This window comes from Syngnathus scovelli, chromosome 16, assembly GCF_024217435.2.
Source record: "Syngnathus scovelli strain Florida chromosome 16, RoL_Ssco_1.2, whole genome shotgun sequence".
In the NCBI taxonomy this organism is placed as follows: domain Eukaryota; kingdom Metazoa; phylum Chordata; class Actinopteri; order Syngnathiformes; family Syngnathidae; genus Syngnathus; species Syngnathus scovelli.
In genome coordinates this window covers 2,752,041-2,772,099 of record NC_090862.1, presented here as the reverse complement: position 1 = coordinate 2,772,099, position 20,059 = coordinate 2,752,041, and the positions used below count along the sequence as shown (strand labels likewise).

Genomic DNA, 20,059 nt, shown 5'->3' with positions numbered 1-20,059 from the left:
GAAAGCCCGCTTATTTCTACAAGGGAGGTGGACCGGAAACGATTTTTACCCAATCGCTGACTTTCATTTAGCGTGAGTGTTGAAATCCACCAATGATGTAAGAGCATTTTACTATAGGCGGGACTTCCGGTCAGTGGCACAACCTTGTGAGGCCTCCCCATGCGTTGTTGATTCACCGCTCTAGTCGCTATTACTATTCGGGTAAGAGTATTAAAATAAGTGATATTAATGAATGAAAGTTAACAAACTTAAGTACTGCTTTTCCACTTACGTCCCTTTGAGTTCATTCTGTTAATAAACATAGAACTAACACGCTCTTTCTGCAATATTTGGCTAAGGGGTGAGCTTGTTAGCATATTGTAGCCTAGCATTACAATTCGCCGCCCCAGTCAGTGTAAATGTGGCCTCACCGTTTCGCTAATGCCTTTGTCAAAAGTCCACCGCCGCTCTTTGTAAACGCAAGCTAAAAAGATTTTCATAGTGTGCAATTTAGCTTAGCTTACCACGTTATCCATTGTTATGCAACACAATGGGAGGCTCAGCAACCTGCGAATTTGAAGTTCGAGACCAAGCTGATATGTTCCTCAGGGTGGTGTTTATTGAATCATAGCTGTATTCCCTTTGTGTTAAAATACTTTAATTGGGTAACTAATGATGTACCTGCGTACATTGTTTATGAATTGAAGTGTATGCTGCATTTGACCACGTAGTCCTATGCAATCGAGCTTTTATTGTTTAAACAAGCTAACATGCTCCATACGTTCATATTTTCAGTATGTACTGCTGACACAGATGAACTTCTCCCCATTATGTTCTCCTGACTGCATGATAGACCTCACAAAAACCAATTTTATTATTCTCATTGTTCTAGCTCAACAAGATGGCTGAGAACGACGTTGATAACGAGCTGCTCGACTACGAAGATGACGAAGAACCCCAAGGAGCACCAGAGAGTGGCGTCCCCGCCAACAAGAAGGAGGTGAAGGGATCCTACGTTTCAATCCACAGTTCCGGCTTCAGGGACTTCCTGCTCAAACCCGAGTTACTACGTGCCATTATCGACTGTGGCTTTGAACATCCATCAGAAGGTGAGGCTGCTGTCGGATTGTCTTTTTCATAGAAAGTGTTGATCTAAATATTTTTGTCTGTCTTGTCCAGTCCAGCACGAATGCATTCCACAAGCCATTTTAGGAATGGACATCCTTTGCCAAGCGAAATCGGGCATGGGCAAGACAGCCGTGTTTGTTTTGGCCACTCTTCAACAGCTTGAACCAGTCAATGGACAGGTTAGCAACTAACTTACTTTTTTTGGGTGTGAAAATTGTGTAGCATCAGTTGATCAAACCATATCTTTCTATCTGTTCTTCTAGGTAGCAGTATTAGTCATGTGTCACACGCGAGAGCTGGCCTTTCAAATTAGCAAAGAATACGAGCGCTTCTCCAAGTACATGCCAACGGTCAAATCGGTAGTATTCTTCGGCGGGTTGCCCATCAAGAACGACGAGGACGTCTTGAAGAAGAACTGCCCCCATATAGTCGTCGGAACGCCCGGCCGCATCCTCGCTCTGGTCCGAAACAAAACACTCAGTCTGAAGAACGTCAAGCATTTCATCCTGGATGAATGTGACAAAATGTTGGAGCAGCTTGGTATGTTGTTTTAAAATATTTGTACGTGGTGTTTTACACAGTTGGTTAATGCGTCTCGGCTGTCTTCGTGCAGACATGAGGTGTGACGTTCAAGACATCTTCAGAATCACGCCCCACGAGAAGCAGGTCATGATGTTTAGCGCCACGCTAAGCAAGGAAATCCGACCTGTTTGTCGCAAATTCATGCAGGACGTAAGTGAACCCCAACTGGCATCGATTGGCAATATTTTGAACACCTAACAGCGTATTTGTCTCGTCTTCAGCCCATGGAGGTATTTGTGGATGACGAGACCAAACTGACGCTGCACGGCCTGCAGCAGTACTACTGCAAGTTGAAAGACAGCGAGAAGAACCGCAAGCTATTTGATCTGCTCGACGTGTTGGAGTTCAACCAAGTGAGTAATGTCATTTCTATAAAAGTTGGGCGGCTGGACAAAACTTTAATACCCTGTTCTGCCTGTAGGTGGTGATCTTTGTCAAGAGAATCCAACGCTGCATTGCTTTGTCACAACTTCTGGTGGAACAGAATTTCCCCGCTATTGCCATCCACAAAGGGATGGCCCAAGAGGAGAGGTGAGATGACCACATGTGTTCTTTTACGAACTGTGCTCTTTTGACCTCCCAAGTATGTTAATGCTGCATTTAGTGGCACCAGTTAGCTGGACACATAATTGCCTTCAAAGAGGGAAGCGCTCCAGGAATGCCGGTGGCAGCTGCACTGCTGATACTTTGCTCCTCTGCGCAGACTGTCTCGCTATCAGCAATTCAAAGACTTCCAAAGACGTATATTGGTGGCCACCAACCTCTTCGGCCGAGGGATGGACATCGAGCGGGTCAATATCGTCTTCAACTACGACATGCCAGAAGATTCAGACACGTATTTACACAGGGTAAGAAACTTTGTCATGATAAAATGATAAGAGTCCGAAAAGCATCATCTCAAAAATAAAACCCGGTGGCCAGAGCTGGCCCATCACATTATTTTTTGTACTTTATTGAAAAGTACAAATTGTCTTAGCTTTCGATTACGCTGACATAGCATTTCATCAATTGTTCAGGAAGTGAATTTCTACAGAATGGCAGCTCTGTCATCCGTCAGACACATAAACATGGCAATCATCGTAGCTCGGGAGCGCACATTCAAAAGTCTCGAATCATTTTTAAAAAGCGCCAATTAGCGTGAGTGTGGCTCGATGAAAACGGATCAAGAGCAACTCCGGCTGTTCATTTTCGAGAGTCTACTGGACACTTTGGCCGAGTGGCATCGCTCCCCAGCTGAGCACCATAAGCCAATGCAGCTAGCTGTTAGCCACTTGCTGCTAACATCAGCCACTTACAAGAAGTGCTGTTTCAAGTTCTGCTATTAGCTGGCTAGGTAAGTGAATCAGTTGCTTGTGTATTTTGCCAACTCTGCTGTTTGTAAATATTATTACGAAAGGTGTCACGTTCTAGACACTTTAATGGCTTAAATGCGGCGTCCACTTAAAGCAATTAAATGAAGTCATTTTTGTTTTTTTATAGAATGAATACATTGATCACTTGTAAATTCAGATGCCACTATATATGGTTTCGGAATTTTTCTCCTCCCTGAAAACCGGTTTGCTGATGTTGTTTCTTTGTAATGTTAATTACAATAAATACTACATTTTGTGTAATAGTTGAATATTTTGCCTATAATTCATACATTTGTTGTTAGCCTTAGGGGATCAAAAGAATATAATAATGATTAATCCATGCATTCTTTGCTTTCACCAGGTTGCCCGTGCTGGCAGGTTCGGCACCAAAGGCTTGGCTATAACATTTGTGTCCGACGAAACCGACGCCAAGACGCTGAACGACGTGCAGGACCGTTTTGAGGTCAACGTGGCCGAGCTGCCCGATGAAATCGACATCTCCTCTTACAGTAAGCCCCGGCCGGCGTTTTCTAATAGCCCCTTCGTCTGACCCATCGGCATGATTTTGATTTAGCTAGACTCCAGTCATTTTAGTGTAAATCACCAGTAATTTATCGTGCGTGGAGTCTGGTGTCGGGGTCAAGCGCAAAGATAATCGGTGTTATTTAGTCGTTTTGGCAACTTGGGGAAAACAGTTGGTGCTGCTGCTATGCAACTACACGGCCCCATGAAATTGAAATGGCTTTTATGTCTTTCACCTGTTGTACTTGGTACTTTCAGCTGTTGCCCTTTGGGAGTTTTGACATACATGTCTCTCTCCTTTTTTTTTCCACTTTAGTTGAGCAATCCAGATGAATCCCACCCACACCCCCCCTCAGCTTGGCAAACATGGCCTCTCCGTGGATCACATCTTGTGCTTGGATTTAGACGTACTTTGCTGTTTGAAAGCTCCCAGTTGTTCCCTCACGAAATTTATTTTTAGCATCAGTTTGGGGAATATGCTATATGATTGCTTTTATTTGTAATTTTTACATTGTTTTCAGTGAAATTAAACTTTTTGTACAAATCAATTTCACTTTTGTCTCGTCATGTTGAATCACAGATTAATTGTTGTGGGTAAAAAGGTGTGAATGCAGCTAATTAATTTAAATTAAAATAAGATACAAGTGTACGTATGAAGTGTTTACTATCAAATCCCTTTAAAACAATTGCGAAGCAATCTTTCTACCAACAATAATTGACTTTAGAAATCTTTAATGGAATATACAATTAAAATCATGCTGTAATTATTACAGATGGAATCTAATGTACATTCATAGATTTACAATCCTCAACATTAGCACTGAGATGCATGTGAAGGATCCCAACTCAGATGTATTCAGTGCTAAAATATACATGGACTATCATTTAAAAAGGCTTGGCCCATATAACAGCCTAGACATTGCTGCTCTAGTATGTCCCTATAAAAAAAAAAAAAAAAAACTAAAGGTATAGTTCCAGAGCATCTATGTTGGCAAACAGCAGAGGAAAAATGACATTTGACTAAAAAAGCTTGTATGGAGAAAAGTTTGTCACTATGGCACAACAGAATTATTTCAATAGAATGTTCCTCATGGTTTAAAATATGTTTTTGCTTAAAATGTGTGACTGCATCAGAACAAGTTCCAAAAACGTTTGCGAACCAAAATACAGTCCCTTCGTTGACTCCACTTTTCAAAAACAGCAAATAGCATGACCAACGCTTTGAGTTCATGACTCAAGCTGCTTGATGACAGGCCCTTTTCAGTTCCGCCCTCTCGTCCCAAATGATAGGTTTACGCACACTTTGGGATTTTTTATTTTTATAGTAACCCGGCCAGCGAGGGATTTAGCTCTCGCTGCTCCACAAAGTCAGGATTGTAATTTGCGCAGAATCTGGCAATGGACTTCCTGGAGCCAGATTCCCAGGCTTGTTCCGCCGGTGCTTGCTAAATGCCTCAGCTTCTTGAGGAGACAAAGCAGGGGATGATTCCAGCTGTATAAACAACCTTTGACATGCATTTCAAACCTCAACACGTCAGGTCCCCCCCGATGTAACCTTTATCATCCATCATCAATGTGACTGATGTCAATTCTCCTCCAATGGCTGACATGCTGTTTTGTCCCTCGGATGCTCCAAACTTGTGTGCGAAACCCCAACAATAAATACGAATGAATAAATACCAAGGTCACGGGGCCAAGTGCGTGTCAGAATGACGTCATCGCGAGGTCAAGTACGCTCCACCTCTACATTTCTGTACCATTAGACCATAACTTGTGTCACATGACCAACAAAATGAAACAGCAATAGTTATGTATTCATGCGTCAGCTATTTACATGGCCTTCCCCCCAACAAATAAAAGTCTCAGAGTTCAACGGGGGGTTCCTGGAGGAACAAAAAACTCCCCAGCAAGGCCATAAAAAACTACATTAAAGCAGAGGTGATCTGGTGAAGATCACTTTTTCCATACTTGACCCCCAAACTTTGCAAAAGATAACATTAGCACACGATTTGCATCTACTCATAGATACACTAAGAACAGCTATTCTACAGGGTAATTAAAAAGTCACTCGCTATTGTATAATATTTGTAAATTATTCATAAATTGTATTTTTCTCAATTTGAGAATTTAATGGGTTTTTTTTGTTTGTTCCTTAATGCAGTGTTTCCCGACCATAATTGAGCCAAAGCACAGATTTAGAAATTTGGTTTTCATTAGAAAAAAACAAATCTCACAGCAACCAATTTTGTGCATTAATTAACAGAAAATAAGAAAAAAAATGTACAGATTAAATTTAGAACAAACATACAAAAATACAATAAATAAATCATTCACAAGTATTTCAAAATAGCAAGTAACTTTTAACCCTGTGTAATGTGGATTGCAGGCACGTGCACAGGCATTTTTTTTTGTTCCCAGGTGCTTTTTCTTCACCAAAAATATTCATGCAAAAAAAAAAAAAAAAGACAGTAGAACATTTAACATATGTATTAAATTCTGTCAACACAATCAACACATTCAACTATTTACAAAGGAGGTGAATGGAAGCTACAGTAGATATAAAAAGTCTACACACAAATGGAAGGGAGGGGCTCAATTCTCGCAAGAACTGAGATAAATACCCGTCTGATATCAAAACACTTTTGAGAAGAATAGATGAGGGTATTATTTTTCACTTTTCAAATGTTGATTTATGAAGAAAAAAAATGGGCTCCAGGCAAATGGCACTTTTCTCATCCAGGGCAAAATGGAGCATTATTTAGGGCTCTGTGCACGTGCCTGGGGGGAGGGGGGGGACTAAACCGGGTCAATGTTTTTTTATTTGTCGTTGTTTATATATAGGAATGTAGATTCTGATGATCTAGTCGACAAACTAGTCAATAAACTTATGTGTGTCTCCGTAGAGCCAGAGCTGCGGCGGCATGGCGGCCTCGTTGAGATGATTGCACTCGTCGCTGCATTTGCACGACTGGATGAACATGACGGATCTCGTGAAGCGTTCGCCGTCGGGGCAGGCGAACGTAACGCTGGAGGTGCGCGTACGACGAGGTGAGCAGCAACGGCCGTCTCTGCACACTCCGCAGTAGTTGGGTCTGTGTAGGCGAGTGCTCCTGCAGCCGGCGTAGGACAAGCGGTGTGGCTCGGGTGCCTTGTGTGTTCGAGAGCACTTCCTCCCTTTCTGTAGACGTACAAATATCATTTTTTGGCGTTATTAGAAGTTTAAAACAAATCAGAATTAATGCACGAGTCAAGGGACCGTGAAAACAAAGAGGTCAGAATACCGTGCAGGTTAAGAGCGTGCCAGAAAAAAATAACAAATTGACGCTGATGCACATCTTAACACCCACAACAGCTCTGCGAACATTGCGTGAAACAGGTGCGGAACAATCCATCAACCTTCTGAGTGGTTCGAGTTGGCAGAGCACTTGCCGGCAGGTGTTGTGTAGGAAATGTGAGGGAGCAACCGAGTGGGTGATTCAAGTGCTCTTTAAATCACACAGCAAAGTGCAAGTTTAATAACAAACCCCCGCAAACAAAGAGGGAAAAGTTTTCAGAATGTTGAAGTGCTTTAAAATATTTTTTCGTAAGGGATAAATATGTGTTTCGCAACTGTTTGTGTGCATTGTTGATGGGTTCGAAAACTGTGATTAGCCATGTTAGCCGTTAGCATGTCAGTGGTATTTTCCATTGTTTACCATTAAGCTCGTTCTTAAGACAACATTGGTTGTCTTGAGTACACAAGTCGTAATTCTCTTTGTTTTATGTTTAATTTAACAGTAAACTACCAATAGGGGTGGCATTAAGCATCTCAAATCACAATTTGACAAACTACTGAGTTGATTTGAGTTTCCCAAATGAACTCAGCACAAGCAACACTTCACCCTTGACCCCCTTCTTGAGCATGCTCCTCACCTTGGCCGGGATCGACATGGAGCTGCACGGCCGTATGTTGCACAGACGGCTTTCCTTGACCAGCTTACAGCGAGCGTTTTCGTTGGTAACGCGTGAGGAAATACCCATCCCGCAGCTACGGGAACACTGGGACCAGGAAGTAGTCTGGACCACGCATCGATCTCCCAACTGCCTCCACGCTACGAGAGAGGGACAAAAACGGTCAGACACTCGAAGGATGTAAGCTCAGTGAATATTAAATTAGAAGTTGAAGCGGCAGAGGAGGAATGAGAGGGAAAGGAGAAGCAAATGGAGATGCAAAGCACACTGGCCTCATTCAGTGAACAGGCAACACTAACACATAGAGAGGGTGATTACAGAGAGGGAAGGCTGGGTGACAGGGGTATGTGCTGTGTGAGACCTGTGTATGTGTGAGAGAGAACCTCTGGTGTGCAGGGAGCCAGTGGAAAACAAGCCACATGTAAATGCTGACAGCCAAATACTCACAGTGGGGGCATTTGTGCGTCAGAGGAGCCAAAATGGCTAAAACACAAACAGCACCCGGATACACAACTGGTACGTACCGGCTAGGTGCTTGTGGCCACGCGGCTTGTCCCATTTGCGGCTAACCTCCATTAGCTCGTTTCCCATGGTGTCCATCTCGTTTTTGGGTTTATACGGGTAGAGCTTCTGGTAAGGTTTTGCGTAGGGTTTTGCGTAGGGGTAGGGGATGAAGGGGTACGGCGGGTAAGCCGGAGGTTGAGGTCGGCGGTGCAGCGGAGGCATGACGGTTGTTCCTTTGTGGCAGTCGATGCTGAGGCAGCACTGGCCCGGCACCTTGATTAAGTGCGGGGCCGGGCAGGAAGGTGATGCCAGGGGCACGTGGCTGGGGCAAAGGGGCACGCAACCCACTGCCCCGTCGATGCAGGTGCACTGGTGCTTGCAGCCAGCTCGGAAATTCTCGCCGTTTTGATAGATGCGCCCGTTGTATTCACAGGATCGGCCTTCTGCCTTTGCTGGAAATGGGAAAGATGAGTGGATTAGATTCAAAAGGCATCTTTAGTAAGTGTGCACCAAGTGAGGACAGACACACTATCTCCGAATTTGTGAACCAAATTCTATTCTTAGCCCTGAAAGGAATTTTGTTTACAATGTCCGTTCCTCTTCACTCTCTCACTGGGACTCCCCCATACAACACCCCGGATACCCCCCTATATATATAGAAACACCCCCAAATAAACACACGCACATAAAAATACCACTCTGTGTGTGTGCGTGTTTGTTTCATGAGGCTGTTTGTGTACACACACTGAACTACTTATATAAATCCCGGACTTGGCCGGTTTTCAGTGTGCTGCTCATGAAGGTGCTCTGTTTTTCAAAGGTGGCTCTGGCTTCAAACCTCAAGCCTCCTATCAAAGAGAAACTCCAGCCGTTTGGCTCGGGAGCCAGATTCCCCTCCCTGAAGTTACACATTCCCTTACACAACCCTGAAGTCAGAGCCAATCTGGGCCCGATCTAAAGCCAAAACCGCTCTCCGCAGTGGCCGTTAAACCGCTTCTCGGGTACCCACCCCTGCAGATGCCATAGGTACGGCCAACATCATTGCCGTAGTTGCACTCCAGGCCTTTATGGTGGTCGCAGGGATGTCCTTCATGGCAGTCCTGGTTCAGCTGTGCGGCGCACACTTTGCAGCAACCGCATCCATCCGGGACAGAACTGACCCCCGGGGGGCAGGACGGCGGCCCGGCCGGACACTCGCACACCACCGGACACTCTGCAGTCACCTAAAAAAGGATGAACTCGTTTTCAAAACTGTTTCCAGTGAGGAGATACATTAGAAGCTCTCAGGACAATAGATAGACTCATGTTACACACATCATAGAAATTCCTCAAAGTGTACAAGGCTAAGCATTGGCTGAATACCCAGCTCTGTCCGGAGTCCCGCAGGGATATCTGTAACCCTCTGTCGCCATCCGCCCGACATTTGATGGCTGATCATGGATGAAAGCGATGTTCTCTGACCCCTGTACACCCCCCACCTCACTGCTGCTACATCTTTATATATGTATAAATATAATATATATATATTTCTTTATTATTTTATTTTTTATTTTTTGACACCCTTAGGGACATTTCTGTTATACAAGGCAGATTTATTTTAAATATAAAACATATTAAATAATATGATATTTTTCTTTTCTATTGGGAGGAAGTAAATGCGTAAATTGTGGACACGAAGTAGCTTCCGGCGTCCGGCCTCTGTTTTGCTAACTATTCCGACAGTCAGGTGATGCATAATCGATTATTATAGCTGCTCGATTTTATTGCCCAGTTCCGAAAAAGCAAAATAAAGACAAAATAACACAAAATAATAATGCTCACATACTTACCAAAGCGACTGCAACCGCTTGCATGACAGCAAGGAACAGCAATATCCCCATGCTGTCAGCTGATTCACATAGAAGACGACAAGCAGGACTTGTTAGAAAAGAATAAATCCTCTTCCGCTTTAACAATAGCGTTTGTCCTCAAAAGATTAAATTCCCTTAACAGTCACGAAACATCCTCCATCACATGTTAAATGTCATCGATCAAAGTTTCAAGGCAAGGTTTTATATGAGCGCGGTGTTTTTTTTTTAATAGTAGCCACGCCCACTGCTGCTCCGCTAGCCAATTAGCATAGAGGCGCGCTCGAAAGCGTCAAAGCCAGACGTGCACCGGACTGAAAGGGGGCACGGCCATGCATGAATGCGGTCATTCATAAAATTCAGAATTACTACATTCCAAAGACGACCCGGCCTTTGGGTGTTTATTTATTATCAAGTAGCAATAATATTTTTACTGCTTTAATGTTCTTTTCACACGCATAGCTTCTGGCCGCCTGATGTTTTTGTCACATGACATGAAGACAATATCGGACTTTGGTCATAGAAATGAAAATATATTAACTCCCTATATCCTGTCAACATGCCTTATCGGAAATCACGGGTTCCCAGGCTCTCTCTCTCTTTCTCTCTCTCTCGCTCATGTTTTAGTTCATATAGTCAGTGGTTTCTTTTAGAGTTGAGAGAGGACCTGCCTGGATAATCTCGCTGTCATCTTGTCAGGAAGTATGCTCCAAGTCAGCCAACAGCAAACTGAGACGTGCGCTTCCACACGCTCCATCGTCCTAACCGGTGTTGTTGTTGATGTCCTTTTGCAGCTTCTGTAAACGTTGGCTGAAGAGCCAAAAGCAAATTAACGCACCTTCTTCTTACAGTATAAACATGAACATTTGCAGTATATGACATACTTGTATGTACGTGCACATACTGCAAACAAACTCACATCAACTTGTCATGTTTACAACATATAGGCAAATATTATCGAATGGGTGTTGATTTATCAACATGACAGTTGAATAATAAAGGTAAAATGCTCAGATAGTAGTTAGTTATAGTGGTAAAATTCCACATAGTTCTCAACCAGGTGGTGAAAAAAAAAAAAAAATCAAAATACTTGTGGAACTTCCAAATCTGACAAAAGTCTTACAATTGTAAACTTTCTGGGAAAATATTTGTAGTACAAGTCAGAAAAAATATTTTCCAGTTTATTAGAAATGAAATCTAGTTCACATAAATGTTAATATATAAATGTTGTAACTATACACTGAGCAAAATGAGCCTGATGTGCTGACATAGACACACACAAGAGGCTTATAGAGTTGAAAATTTTGCATTGGCCAAGCCTCCTGCTTCTTCCCACACAATCCATCTCTCTCTGTTAGTGCTCGGAGGTGATGTAACAGGCCCGTGTAAACAAGCCCAATGCGTCAAGAGAAAATGCAGGTAGTGAAACTAAACGAGGCTCACAACGGACACACACACACCAAACAGCGTTTTTGCCGCCCATATTTCTATGTAATGTCAGTGCACTCTTCAAAGGCTTATTCCATCACAGACATAATAAACAAACCTAGTGAATTTCCAAACACACACCAAAGGAGAGGTAGTCATTTTCCCTCGGGGATACCAACAGCACTACCAGTGAGAACTCGCTCTCTGTGTGCTGACCTTTTCGATTCGAAACTGACAGCAGTCATCAAAATGTGTAATGGTCAAAGTGACAGAAGTTTGCTTTACGAGCTGACTGAAAAGTCTTCTGGGTAGAACTCAGGCGGTCACAGTGGAAGAGTTCATGGGAAGTCGTCGGAAAAGTTGGGCGATGGCAGGGGAGAGGAAGCCTTAAAAACAAGCTTCAAAGGTGTGCGTGAAGTGATGGGAAGATGTATGTATACGTTGAGGGAGGTGTGAAGCATATGCCAGAGGCTAAGGAAATGTTAGCAGTAACAAGCGGCTAGAAATGGGTAGCAGAGTGAGGTCAGTTGAACAAAGCAGTCCATTTGATAATTTTGGAGTCATTTGCACAAGTAGCACAATGACAGTGTACTGTGTATGGAAAAATGAAAGCCCAAAATTTTCTTTGTAATATGTTATGTGCAGCCCAAGTAGTCGTAAAAGTGATTGTGATTAATGTTTTGCTTGTGGAATATGAATTAAATCCAATTATTTTTATTCATCTCAGGGGGCAGCCATTTTGTCACTTGCTGTCAACTGAAAATGACCTCATAGTTGACAACCAATCACGGCGCACCGGTTTTCTAAAGCTGAGCCTCGATTGGTTGTGACCTGGCAACTGTGATGTCATTATCAGGCTACACCAAATGGCAAAATGGCCGCCCCCTAAGATGGATAAAATCAGGTGAATTTTGATGCCTAACTTATATTCCACAAATGCAATATAATCAGAATGCCATGTGGGGACACACACAACATATAAAGCAAATTTTGGAGTTGACGTCCCCTTTAAGCACTGAAACAGATTATGGTTTCTTATCTGACTCATATCCCATCAATCTATTTTAAGCAGCTTAATTTGTGCAGTAAATCATTGCCTGAGCCACGAGCCTCATTTGGGGGAATTTTTGGGACCACTTGAAAGTACAAATAAAGTATAGCAGTTGTTCACGATGCTTTTAAGTATACTCACATTAAAATACAGTAGAATTGCAGCCTCCATGAAAATCATATTATTGCAAGTCCCTTGTGTGACAACATGGCTACATTTAGACCTGCTGTTTTTCTCCTCAATGTCCATCTTTCCGACAGTGACCTCACAGATATGTTGCAACTTTTCCCGTGGTAAAAAGTACCATGACATAACCTAAAAGAGGCCACTAAGTGGACGACATGTTCCAAAACAGAAAGAAATGAAATAGAAAAACAAGCAAATAGAAAGGATTTGTGGTGAATTAACTTGTATTTTATTTTTAAACCAAGAACAGGAACTTTAATGTTGACTCCCCAAACACTGGAACAAATCAGAGTAAAGTCAGGAAAATAAGACGATGCAGCTGACAGGTGTGTCATATACACGTGTCTCCATTTAAGCACCTTTCAAAAACTTTTCTTTCAACATGTGCACTTACTTGCTTCAATGGCTGCCCAGTCATCTTCGGGTAAGTGATGTTTACACTATATCTCTGCAGACATACGCTTAACCCCAAATGAAAGAAGAGAAAATCATTCATTTGAATCTATAATGGCGCATTCCTGTTTTCCCACATGGATGTATAAATACGTCCCATGAGCACATTGCATGTAGGGTAATTGATACTAACCATGACATGGTATACCAAAGAGAATAAGATGACATCTCAATTACAGACCAGATTGAATGAGAAGAATCCCAAATGGGGGAAAAAAATGATAAGTGAAAGCATTACGGATAAATACGTCATCAACTGTAATCCTCTTGGTTGTTATTATATAGAAAATTTGTGCCTTGTGATAGGAGTGACCCGACTTGCAAATTCTTCAAGGATGCTACTTTTTTTTTTTCTTTGACTTGTGCAAATATTTGTAGGGTTGCAGTGAACTCAAGTCAACATTTCATGCTGTTTAATATGCCCCTTCCAGTTACAATTTAATGTCAAAGTAAATATAAATAGGATCTCACATTATGTATTAAAAGCAAAAACACGCAGTAACTTTGCTTTCAAGCCAGCTAGTTTAATGCTAGCGCCCAAAACGAAATGCCGTGGATGGGCTAAACAATAGCGTCTTTACATTATTTAAGATATTTAAAGTCTAATGGTGCAGCAACACATGTAGACAGACAATACAAGAATACTCACAAGCATATATTCTTTATCCTCTAGTATTGCAGATTACTCAGTCACATGGAGTAAAATATTTCTTCATTTGGCTGCAGGATTGTATCATACTGCCCCCTTGTGGCCAAGTTATGCGCACTAGAAGTTTTGTTTGAAACAATTTTTGCCACATTTTGAAAACCTGTTACCATGTTATCTGTTAGGGGGCACAGTACACCTTGAATTGCGTCACAAGGCATAATTTTTTTGACTTTTGAACTTAATTGGTTGCCTGACCAGAGAGGTCAACCTTTGCACACACTCTCGACGGGGTCAGAGGAAACTGGGTCACCTATACCTGCTAGTAAGTGAGTGTGTCATCCTTATGTGAGTCCACCCTACAAAGTACCAAGGTCACACTCCCCTCCCCTACCAACACCCGTCCCTCCTGCCCCCCTTCGAGTCTTCGCCCTCCCCTCACCTCCAAGGTGTCACAGAGAGCACCCTTGTTCGAGCCCTCTCCAGCTTTCCAGTGGGACCCTCAAAAATCCCAGATATCCCTGCAATTTCCGGTGCAATGTTTATTTGGCAAAAAAGGGGGTGGACAGAAGGGTGGGCGAGATACCTTGAAAAAAGAACTCCACTCACAAACTGCGTTTGAGGGTAAACATGTGCAGGATGGCTATGTGAGGCCAGCGGTGAGATGGACTGAGGCTTATGTGTTCTGGTGCTGGACACACCGATCCCACCTCAGCCAGAGCATAGAGCACACCTCTGTTCAGACCCCAACCGCCACAGTCTAATAAACACCTACCCACTCCGCCCCACCCACCCCTTCCACCTCCTCTTTAGACAGCGTCCTCTGTTGGAAAAGTAATGCCATAACATTTAAGTAGGTTATAAACAACCATCTGCTTGAAATTACCCGAAGAAAATAATTATGCAGCGTCAGCATGCCATGACCAAAACATGATACAAAGTGTTACAAAAAAAAAAAAATCCTGTGGTAGTAAGCAAAGAGACAAGATGGAGGGCGTTTTCAGGAAGCAGGTGGGCTACATGTAAGAGAGAATTCAGTCAACAGATGGGTTCTGGGAAAGTGGGACTTCTGTCTCTGCTGTGGCCTGCCGCTTGGATACAAATATCCTTTGCATGTTATTTGTAGTGATGTAAGTCCAAATACTTACCGTCTGCCACGCCCCTCTGTCAATTCTCGTAATAAATATTTATCTTTACCTGCACAGTGCATGCTCTTCCTTTTTTTGCTTTGGCTTTTTTTTTTTTTTTTATTCTTTGATGTCTGAAGTGCAGTCAGAAGTTTGTATTCCTTGCGGCTGTCTGCCATTGGTTATTTTAAAAGGTCAGACAGTTCATATTTGTCCCACTGTGCATTTGAACTTTGAAACTTGTTGACCTTGGTTCTAAAAATGTAATATTTGATATCTTTGTATGAGAAATCCACATTAAAGTCTACACAAATGAGACAAAGATAGAATCAAGTTATAACTTTTTGTCTTTTCCTTTTTTTAATTATTATTTTTCTTTCCTTTTTTCTGCATTCAATGATTTGACCGTCGAGTCTGGACTTATTAAGTGCTCTAAATGAGTTGATTAGATGATGACTTAAGCCACTTAACAGCTTTTACGTGTATGCCATTCTTTGCTTAACCACAAGGGGGCAGTAATGACAACGTTGTGTAAATGAGAGGCGTTAAAAGGCCCCGCGACAAAAGATACACCGGAAGTACTTCTTTGGTCCTTGAGACCAAGCGCACCGATAGAGAAGGAGCAAGGTAAAATGTCAAATACTTTACTTTTATTAGACTGCCATTGTGTGAATGCGACGTCTGTAAACCTAGGTCGAAATGTTGTTTTTATTTTATTTGTTCTGTATTCCGGTTTGAGCAAGCTGGGTAGGTTTTGGGCAAGGAGGAGGGCGAAGAGGGCAAAGTCATATGTAACGCTTCATAATGGAGGAAGGAATGGATTTGCTCTTGATAGTTACGAAGCTAACAATTACCCGCAAATCACTTTCGAAGAGAATGGCAGAGAATAATTTACTAAACCAAAATTTGGGGATTCAATTTGTATCGAAATTGCGTGGTTAAAACCTGAAATGCTAAGACTTCGTGGGTATTATTTGTATGCTTCGTTTTTTATGTACAAAATCTCAAATTATAGCAATTTAGGGAATGGGAAAAGTTAAATCGAAGTTCTGAATGAATAAAATATTGTGGAAGTTGGAATAGTTTGGATTGGTCGATAAATATAGAAGGCGGAAAGAGTAAATGAACTTAATTTACTACTTTATTTCTGGAAACTCTCTAATAATGTCTTATATCATGTTCTCAGATGGCTCACAGGTTGCTAGCGCGCAGGATTTGGACGCTCTCAGCAAAAGACATCCGCCGCCTCCCAGCATCCTCTCCTGCTGTCGTCTCCGCTTCCTTTTCCACCTCCCTGCAGCCATCCTCACCCCGGGTCTCCTTCCTCTCCCCCACACATGCTCTGCCTCGCGGTCTTCCTCACACATCCCGTCGTCAGGTCTCCTTCACTGTGCAGGATAATGAAGATTTTACAGAGAGGGTCGTCAACAGTGAGCTGCCAGTGCTGATTGACTTCCATGCACAGTGAGTAAGCACAGTGCAGATCATTTGTCATTCTTTAGGAACTAAATTGTGCAACACAATAATAACTGTTTATTTGAAGTAACACAGAGTGTCATTTTGAATGAAAGAAACATTTTTGTTTGCTTCCAGGTGGTGCGGTCCTTGTCAAATCCTTGGACCGAGGTTGGAGAAGGCTATCGCAAAACAAAAAGGCCGTGTCGCCATGGCAAAAGTCGACATTGACGATCACACAGACCTGGCTATTGAATATGGGGTGAGGTTAACACTGGTGAATTGGTTAGTGAGGAAAAAGTCCTGTACCATAATGCTCATAATTGGATCTGCTGCAAAATAGTTACTTAAATCCCGTATGCCCAATCTGCAGCCATCAATTTGTTTAATGCCACTCCCAGTAAGACAATTGTCCCGCTATCTTAATGCTAATGCAAATTAGCATCTGTTGAGGTGTTTTAATTGCATTTAACCTCTTAGGTATCTGCAGTTCCAACGGTAATTGCCATGAAAGGAGGCGACGTCGTCGACCAGTTTGTGGGGATCAAAGATGATGAGGAACTGGACTCGTTTGTCAGCAAGATCATTGGGAAATAAAGTAGCTTTCCCAGGCCTGTCACTTTACCACCATCCCAGTGCCGTACTCGATTTTGAGTCTGTTGAGCGGCAAAACCTCAACATTAGCCAAGCTGAATCCACGCTCACACCCATCACTAGACCGGCTGCTTTCACTGCGTCCTGTCTCGTCTCTTTCACTGTTTCTTGTTCTAGTAATGGATGTGGGCGTCCATCGACCTTGGAGGTAAACTCTGTCGCCTCTCTCGAGCACTTGGTATCATTATTGACGGCTCCAACAGCTTTATTCAGACCTTTAGAAGAGATCTATTGTGGGGGGAAAATACACCACAGTAGTACTTTTATGTTGTGTACTGTGAGGGATGAACATTTAAAGTTTTAGTAACGGTCAAGAGGATTCAACCTGAGAGCTGATTGGGCTCATGGTAGTGTTACCTGTAGTTTCTGCTTTTGTCCACGCGGGGGTAGCATTTCTCTCATTTCGCTCTAACACAACCAGTTTACACCAATGAGCCTAGAAGTGTAATTTAATAGAAATTGTTTGTGCTTGTGCACCTTTGGGCCCAGACTGTGAAACTTGCAACAAGCAGAAAAGACAATTTGATTTTTTTTATTACAGAAATGAATGGTATGCTGCAAACGTGATCAAGTGAAGTAATAAAGAAATCAAAGTGTCTTGGATTTGACTTGTTTTATTTACTGCGGTGTAAAGTGACACATTTTCTATTTAGAGACAAATGTGGATGATGAAAATGGATTGAATCGACTCTTTAAAATGGAGTTTCATACCTTTGCATTATGAAATGTGTGAGAAATTCAGAATATCTTTACTGTGGTTTATTGTGGTTATGGATGCCAAAATAACATTATCAGCCTGTATTCTAAATGTTTCAAAATACAACCCACACAGGGTCTCTCTTCCATTGTGTGTAATCATTTGAGCTGTTCATGAATCATGATCCCAAACAAAAAAATCCCTCATTCGTCACTACCCTCCAGGCCAACCATCCTTTCATTAGCACCCGCAGTTGACATAATGCTTATCAAACGGCGACTTTACTCTTTTCCCTCTTTGATGAGATCACTGCAAAGATGTGTGCGTGCAGAGCCGTTCAGTAGCACCCACAAAAGGATTTCATCAGGGGAATTCCACTAGCATTACATTAGCATGTAGGGCCCGAAACCGATGAAGGTCCAGATGTACGATTCCTGCACGCTTTGATCAAGACATTCCTAACATACTTTTAGGATGTCTACAACAGAATGACAGCATCTGTTAATGATGTACCATCGGTAAACACTGCCTTAACACACACACAAAGGTCAGGGGTCATCTTATGTCTGCCTTTTGGAGAAGAACAGAAATAAGCTCCAAAGGTCGAAGCATGTAACTCGACACTTCTTCCGGCAAACACAATAGACCACACCTCCATCCTCACTCCGATGTCTGTGTGTGTGTGTTACTCAACCCTCTCTTGTGACCATATAAGGCAAAAAAAAATCATGCGGGAGCTGCTGCTGCTGGTCAAACTGCAGACAGGCAGAGCTGTAGAATTCTTCTGACTCCTCGGAGTTTTGCCTTTCTCAAGAATTGAAACAATTAATGTTTGCGGACTGTTTGATGGAAATATAATCTAAGATTACTAGGCCAACTTTTCTATATGTGTGTGATTGTTGGCAAAGTTTTGTGTTGGACGGAATAGCCTGGAACAACAAAAACTTGGCTAGGCCCCTGACAATTTTAGTGTTTACAGTAAATTCATTGCTGTATTTATATTTCAAATACAACGCTGACCTCAAACGTTTGGGTCTCTACTTAGTATTTCCTGCCATTTATTTCTGGTTCCACTATATTTTTCCCATGCTACAAAAAAAAAAGAAAATGCTCATTTTAACATTAGCATGATTGTCTAATAACAGACGATGATAAATGAGCAAGGAGACATTTTAACAAAAGGGGGGAAGCTGTCGACATTTCCTTCGCTTAACATTCCTGACTGACTTTTGCTAGTCGACGTGTGTTATCACTCCTTCCTGTGTACTGATTACCAAAGAACAGGAAGACAATGAAGGAAGAACAATTCGTCGGTGTTCCCTGTCATTTATTTATTTGATATTTCTCGCAAACAGCTTTGGTGTTCCTGTTACAGTTTGCATGGAAGAAATAGAAATGTAGTTTTAGAGGTTAAGTTTCAGGAATGAATGGCATTGCGTTGTCTTCTTGCATGTGTGTTGAATTTTTTTTTCATTGTAGGTCAGGTGTGAGGCCACATTTTGACAATCTGGGTCAAACGAGCGTTTAAATTGACGGGTGAGGCCGCAGTTATGTTTGCGCAACCCAATGAGAGTCAATAAAAGACGTGGCAAAAAAAAGTCTGGCTCGGCAAAATTTTGATTGACAGAAGTATAAATGCCTCAACATTATGGATGACATCAGCATTTTCCCGTCCACTGATTGGTTGCTTAGCGCGTCAAATCTTCCAGCTAACTTCAACTAGCAAAACATGATGGTAGCAATCTTCACAAATGAATACAATTATTGATAAGCATCTCGGGTGATTTTTAAAATATGTGTTTTTCTCTCAATTACTTAATTTGCAGATGGCACGTCATATTTGCGTGCTATTATCTTGCAGTTTTGCATAGTGATGATTTCTCTAAGTGCAACATGATGGCAGTGAAGCGTAAATGGCAGCACACACATGCAGTGATTTGATTCAGTTAACGTGAGCCGGCTAATGTGTTGACACTGAATGGGTTCCTTTCTCCTTGACTGCAGAATATAATAGCTTGACACACCCTGAATTTCAGACACACCCTGCTTGCTAGTACAAATGAAAGCAGGCAAACTCAAGACTGGGTCACTGTGGAAAGGAGGAGGAGGAAAGAGATGGTGAGGTCAGATGCATGTCTCCATATTTGGTCATCCCATGCCTTCATCTTCATCCTGCCTAGAAGTATTTGTTATTTTGCCACTTTGCTATTGTGCAAAAAACTTGTGACTGTCAGGATGATTACGCAAATGTTTTTAAGATGTGGTGGAGCATGTGCTGAGGAAGTCAATTATTTTAATACAAATGATTTGTAGGTTCATTTTGTGTTGGGGAAATTGTTTTTGACAACACAGATGTCAGTTTTAACTCTGGCCAGACTTTCACTCAACCTTGGAGAAGATCTTTTGAGTAAACTAGCTTCCATGTCAAGGTTGCTCATTCTGTTTTCTTCCACTACTCCTCCATTTTTCTATCTGGTCAAGCTCAAGTAATATAACA

At 42.2% G+C, this 20,059-nt stretch overlaps 3 protein-coding genes across 4 annotated transcripts; 2 read left to right on the top strand and 1 right to left on the bottom strand.

Annotated features, from left to right (window-relative positions):
• Positions 1-83: 83 nt before the first annotated feature.
• On the top strand, positions 84-14,831 carry LOC125984138 (ATP-dependent RNA helicase DDX39A). 2 transcript variants are annotated; one of them, XM_049746082.1, is made up of 10 exons: positions 85-201; positions 872-1,088; positions 1,159-1,286; positions 1,371-1,647; positions 1,721-1,839; positions 1,911-2,042; positions 2,111-2,220; positions 2,393-2,537; positions 3,403-3,550; positions 3,880-4,111. In XM_049746082.1, exons 2-10 carry the CDS (start codon positions 881-883, stop codon positions 3,894-3,896), a joined length of 1,284 nt encoding a protein of 427 aa, XP_049602039.1. In that variant the 5' UTR covers positions 85-201; positions 872-880; the 3' UTR covers positions 3,897-4,111. The 2 variants fall into 2 exon arrangements, with proteins under 2 accessions (XP_068509466.1, XP_049602039.1); XM_068653365.1 differs by lacking the exons at positions 3,403-3,550; positions 3,880-4,111 and adding an exon at positions 6,467-14,831 and having other exon boundaries at positions 84-201.
• Positions 4,279-9,993, bottom strand: LOC125984146 (CCN family member 1). Its single transcript, XM_049746094.2, has 5 exons — positions 9,848-9,993; positions 9,028-9,241; positions 8,039-8,470; positions 7,476-7,654; positions 4,279-6,741 (listed from the first exon to the last, which is right to left on the bottom strand). The coding sequence occupies exons 1-5, from the start codon at positions 9,896-9,898 to the stop codon at positions 6,436-6,438; spliced, it is 1,182 nt and encodes a 393-aa protein (XP_049602051.1). The 5' UTR covers positions 9,899-9,993; the 3' UTR covers positions 4,279-6,435.
• A 392-nt stretch (positions 14,832-15,223) lies between the features above and the next one.
• Positions 15,224-16,835, top strand: txn2 (thioredoxin 2). Its single transcript, XM_049746140.1, has 4 exons — positions 15,224-15,383; positions 15,943-16,220; positions 16,350-16,473; positions 16,692-16,835. The coding sequence occupies exons 2-4, from the start codon at positions 15,943-15,945 to the stop codon at positions 16,806-16,808; spliced, it is 519 nt and encodes a 172-aa protein (XP_049602097.1). The 5' UTR covers positions 15,224-15,383; the 3' UTR covers positions 16,809-16,835.
• The last annotated feature ends 3,224 nt before the right edge of the window (positions 16,836-20,059 follow it).

Excerpts from the sequence above, each read along its gene's own strand:
- LOC125984138 (XM_049746082.1), top strand. The coding sequence starts at position 881 with ATGGCTGAGAACGACGTTGATAACGAGCTGCTCGACTACGAAGATGAC. Across the intron at positions 1,089-1,158 it reads CTTTGAACATCCATCAGAAG|TCCAGCACGAATGCATTCCA; the intron begins GTGAGGCTGCTG and ends TGTCTTGTCCAG. Across the intron at positions 2,221-2,392 it reads GGGATGGCCCAAGAGGAGAG|ACTGTCTCGCTATCAGCAAT; the intron begins GTGAGATGACCA and ends TCCTCTGCGCAG.
- LOC125984146 (XM_049746094.2), bottom strand. The coding sequence starts at position 9,898 with ATGGGGATATTGCTGTTCCTTGCTGTCATGCAAGCGGTTGCAGTCGCT. Across the intron at positions 8,471-9,027 it reads TACCTATGGCATCTGCAGGG|CAAAGGCAGAAGGCCGATCC; the intron begins GTGGGTACCCGA and ends TCCCATTTCCAG. Across the intron at positions 6,742-7,475 it reads CCATGTCGATCCCGGCCAAG|AAAGGGAGGAAGTGCTCTCG; the intron begins GTGAGGAGCATG and ends GTACGTCTACAG.
- txn2 (XM_049746140.1), top strand. The coding sequence starts at position 15,943 with ATGGCTCACAGGTTGCTAGCGCGCAGGATTTGGACGCTCTCAGCAAAA. Across the intron at positions 16,221-16,349 it reads CTGATTGACTTCCATGCACA|GTGGTGCGGTCCTTGTCAAA; the intron begins GTGAGTAAGCAC and ends GTTTGCTTCCAG. Across the intron at positions 16,474-16,691 it reads ACCTGGCTATTGAATATGGG|GTATCTGCAGTTCCAACGGT; the intron begins GTGAGGTTAACA and ends TTAACCTCTTAG.